This window comes from Pavona decussata, unplaced genomic scaffold, assembly GCF_977016875.1.
Source record: "Pavona decussata unplaced genomic scaffold, jaPavDecu1.1 SCAFFOLD_164, whole genome shotgun sequence".
In the NCBI taxonomy this organism is placed as follows: domain Eukaryota; kingdom Metazoa; phylum Cnidaria; class Anthozoa; order Scleractinia; family Agariciidae; genus Pavona; species Pavona decussata.
In genome coordinates, this window is record NW_028145575.1 from 832,501 (window position 1) to 837,500 (window position 5,000).

The following is a 5,000-nucleotide window of genomic DNA, read 5'->3' on the forward strand; positions in this document are numbered from 1 at the left end:
CAGAGTAAACTTTAAATCCAATCTTGAACTCAGAAAATGCTTTAATTTTTAATTGTGTGTGTGTGCCTTTGTTTTGATGTCATTGCCTTTTTTGGTTTTGGTTTTTTTTTTTTTCAAGTCCCAAGGGAACCACTCATGACCTGCTGAATACATTATCCAGTTATCAGCCCTGAGATAACTTCCTTAAGGGTGCCCTAAGCTAACCGGCCATTTACACAAAGGGAATTAATATATATATACCACATTTAGCTGGGTCGCTAATGTGGTATAGTAGCAATCATTTTTGTAACAAAATATCCATGCCGTCCTGGTTCCATGTCAGACCAGCAGAGGTATTTCTTTAGAACCTTTATTGGTACTGCAACATTTTTTAATACACCATTTGTGGTGTAAACAGTCCTTAAGTCACTGGATGGGTTTATCAAGCCCTGTCTTGAATGGGTTTAGGAGTGAGCCAATGGTTGACTTCAAACTGTAGCTTAACCAAGTTAAAACAAATATATGTCTACAGTGTATCTGATATTTACCAGTAACTACAAAAAACATGTAAATATAATGTATGGGGAAAAGTAGTATCTACACTTGCTATGGATTGACTGCCCTTTGAGATAAGGGTTTAAAACAGAACAATAACCTTTGTGCATGATTAATGGCATATGTCTGATTCAACCTGAGGTCTGTAAAACATTGCATTTAGCTAGAGTAACATGTATATATTTTTGGATATCATGGCACTTCAGTAGTTATTCTCCAAAAAAGAAAAAAGAATATATATAAAATGAAAAGAATAATAAACATTATAATAGAACTGTTTCCTAATCCCGGTCATCTTATGTTTGGGTCCCGGTCATCTTATGTTTGACCCAGACTAAAAAGTTATAAAGGTTATTATAAATTAGAGACACCAAAAAGTGACAAGAAAAAATCCTCCAAATAATTTGTCCAAGACTGGAACTTACAGATAAAATACTGACTCAAAACTGAAGACTTGTAAAAGTAAAAATATAAAAAAAAGTACGTCTTGATTTGAATATGGAGCCCGTTAAATATAAAGTTATGGGTAAAAAAAAAAAACTAAACAAAGACGGACGATGACAGGGCATAAGTATTATATTACCGAAGAGATCATGAAAGAATGTGGCACAAATTACTTACAAATTAATAAGATTTTGTTTCAAAGTTTGCTGATAAAAGAAGTCAAAGAAACATAGCCACGCTTGCAATGATAAGATCAGAGTTTACCAAAACAACAGAGCTTGCAATATATCAGCATGCAAAACAAACTTTATTTACAATCTTCATTAAGTCGTTAATCAGACCAAAAGGAGTATAAATATGCAACAGACGACCAAATCGCAGCTCAGAAGCGCTATAATTTTGCCACTAGTCAGTCAGAAGCGAAACAACTACAGGCTTGTCGCTCGATAGAAACGATCGCGTGACCAAGGTATTGCGGGAGCGTTCGACGCATTGGAAATCGACAAAAGTCAACTAAACATCGAGCGATGGAGCCTTACATCTTAAGTAAACAAATCGTCCGGACTTGGTGTGAGGTTCGAAATAACTTGACGCTACGTTACCGAACACCACGTCCAGCCTTACGTACTTTCCTTCACCCGACTTATCTGAGAATGGTTACGATGAAAACAAAACAGAACAAATCATGTAATTAAACCGATGACCTTAAATAAGCATTGTTAGCGTGGATCCATGATAAATTCCATTGGCTCCAAATAAAAAGTGTTGGAGGTGCAAATGCATGACTGGTTCACCGCCAACAAGTCGTGAAACAATAGCGCTTCTTGCGAAGCCGTGAAGCGTAAAGCAGATTGCACAAGAGGGTGTACTTACCCGGGTTGGCGAGCTTTGAGGAGTGAAGGCCATACAACATGCCTCTGTGAAAAGAAAAGAATATCGTAGAATGAGAAATAGTGCTTCTAAAATATGACTTGTGATCGAGGAGGGGACCTGGTACATTGTGTACCCGGAGCCTTTCAAATGCAAATTTCGACCTTTCCGAGGAAAAACATGGCTTTGAAGTAGTGATTTTCTCCCGTCTGAGACGGGAAAATGATTATTTCAAGCCAAAACAAAACGAGTAAAATTAATAAATACCAACCAGACATATACACCGGAAGAATTTTAATCCTTGGAGCTATTTTCCTGTTTTCCTTGAAGCTATTTTCGCTCCGATGACTTTGTTTATTTCCAATATGACTGGTCGATACATTTCACCACTGAGCTATTTTGATATTTTGACTGCAAATTATATTAAAGTCAGCTTATTTTCAGAGATAAATCACTGAGGATGTATACGTAATTTATTTCCCGAACGCAAGTTTAAATATTCCATGAGGCCGCATGACTGAGATTCAACTCACCTCCTACGAAGGGATCAATTAACCAAAATTATTCATAGATTTCCTTGGTCATTTTGATAACTCAAAATTCGTTATTCTTGCTTCAGTGTCAATTATTCTTTTACCGTTAGAACAGTTGTAAAGGTACACTTAAACGTTTATTTAAAAACAACAAATATTGCGATTAAATGTGAGCTTAATGTAGTCAACCTTGCATTTAATGAATTTGGCGTGAAAATCTCGACAAATCATAAAAACCTTTGAAATGCGAATGACTTGACACTGGCTTTAAACAGCCTTTACCGCCGCTAACATCGATTACAACTACATAATCGAGTACTTTGTTTGATCAAATTGACTGTTTATGGATTTTTTGAGGGAACCAATTTGGCTCAAATGTAATGCATGTTCAAGATTAGCGTATTTGGATCGTTAAGTGACTTCAATTGAACTCACCGCAGGGATATCGGGGCAGAGGAAACGAAGTTCGGTTTTTCATTTTCCATGATATGCAAGAGAACAGAACATTAAGCAGTTGAACCACGAAAATTCGTTGAAAATACAAGTTCTTTATTCTGCCAACACTTCATCACCGAGTTAATTGATAATTGATATCCCACAACCTACATAAAAGATGCATCGTTCTTATCCAAATCTGGCTTCGATCGACGTACACTTTGTAATTTGGCATCAAAGAATAAAGAGCACTCCTGGAAACCTCGGGAGCCAAGAGAAGCTAATCAGTAAAAGCATTACGTACCTGAAGTGTTGCCGCTGCCTTTGGTCTTCGTAGACTTCATTTCAAATGTGTTGAAACAATTTCCCTCAAGAAGAGACTGAAGAGAGTGTACGTTTACAAACCCGTAAAATTAAAACCTAGAGATGTTGAGGCAACTAATCCGCTAGCAAAACCACGAAAATCTTTTGTACAGTAACAGACATGATGCGTGTTGAGCTGTTAAGGTCGAAACTAAGAGCACACAATAACGCCTAGTTGTCGAGAAGTCACATCGAACGGCACCCATCGTTGCCTAGTACCATCACTTCATTTCGCACTCGCCGCCATTTTCATTTCGGCCTCCGTCCGGTAATTTTCTCATTTAGGAACTGTTTCTTTGCATTCCGACAGAAATGAAACTCTCATCAAGTGGACAAACGTCTATTGAGTTATGAAAGGTTTTCTCTCATGTAGAAATGCACAAATCTTCAAGTTTGAACCAACGGATCCTAGACAGACTTCACATTGGAATCCAAACGCAAGGACCTCCACACAACACGCCGGTGACGTCACAAGGTCATGATTTCCCTTCCCCTCCCCTCTGTTAAATGAGAGCATAAACTGTGGTTTTGCTACAGTGGAATTTCGCGAATATTTATTTTTAACCTTCTAACTTGAAATACGCGATAATTCTTTTTTTCAAAAAGAGCGAAAATGAAGAATAATTCACGTCATGAACTTTTTAATCAGGAAAATTTAACTCGTTTAGAATTCAAGATCCACGCTCGTAGACACTTGCAACAATTGACATAATGAATTGAGCGACTCGATTGAGACGAGTTGGTGTACTTTTAGTTTTGACTGAATATAAAATTGAATGCAGACCGCCCACCAATTTCTTTTTCATTTAAATAGGAGAGGTGAACTAGAAAATATTTTTTGAAAAAGATGGAATTGTATGCTGTCGGCTTCGCGTATGCCGTATCTTAATTAAGACCGGTGGATATTCAAAAGTTTTAGTGCATTTCATTTTGGGGCAAAAACCGCAGAACCTTCTAGATTTCCTTCGTTTCAAGCAAAATCCCCGTTTCAGGAAGTATCCTTGAAGTGTTTGCGGTATTATCCTTGATTTGAAAGTAAACAGAACAATTCATAAGAAAGACACAAAGAAGTGCGTGCTAAACGTACTCAAAAAAATATTCCAAGTAGATACGGGGACAGAAAACATAACTTTTCAGATTCACTTAGAGTTTAGTCAGCACTCCAATGCGTTGTAAAACTTAACACGTTATCGCTAAATAAAGTCATTCACGCGTATGCCGATTAACCTTTCGTATTAATCATGAACGGACAAGAACGTGCAACATGTAATGAGCCTAAAAAATATGGTTTTACTCCCAAATTTTTTTGTCCCTTCTGCGGTTTCCGATCTTCAGAAGCCTTTATTTCCAGCTCTTCGCAATAAAATTCTTCTCAGTCTGCGAACTGTCCAAGGCAATGGCATTCGGCTCCGCTCTGTAACAGTTTGTTTCACAGCAAAACGCGTGATTGATCGTTGAACGCGAGTAATGAAGTATGACCAAACTTCTTTGAACAAACAGCTCTGGGCACCTGTTAGTTTTTCAGTTTTATTTTCATCTTTTGCGCTTGGATTTAAGAAAATATTAAAGCAGTAAATGCGGAACAACTTATGCCTAGTCTTACCTCATTTTACTATTTCTGACTTGGTGGGGATATGTGCTTCTTTCAGTTTCCATGTCATCAGAGGGGGTGGGGTGGGGTTGCTGGAAGAAGGAGCTCAGTTTTATCTAGAGTGGGCATTCTACAAAGGAAATACGCGGGGTATAAAACAAACGCAACAAATAGAGGAGTAACAGCGTTTCAATCCCTCTGAACTCGCCCCACGGAAAAAAAAAAAACAG

General features: G+C 37.7%; 1 protein-coding gene across 8 annotated transcripts in view; it reads right to left on the bottom strand.

Annotated features, from left to right (window-relative positions):
• LOC146464380 (rho guanine nucleotide exchange factor 28-like) overlaps positions 1 to 3,633 on the bottom strand; it is a 41,275-nt gene extending 37,642 nt beyond the window's left edge. For all 8 annotated transcript variants that reach the window (XM_085129799.1, XM_085129802.1, XM_085129801.1 and 5 more), the window contains exons 1-2: positions 3,121 to 3,633; positions 1,852 to 1,895 (exon numbers count right to left, since the gene is read on the bottom strand). In XM_085129799.1, coding sequence (XP_084985925.1) covers positions 1,852 to 1,895; positions 3,121 to 3,160 — 84 coding nt within the window. In that variant the 5' untranslated portion in view covers positions 3,161 to 3,633. The remainder of the gene's footprint in view (positions 1 to 1,851; positions 1,896 to 3,120) is intronic.
• Between the last annotated feature and the right edge of the window lie 1,367 nt (positions 3,634 to 5,000).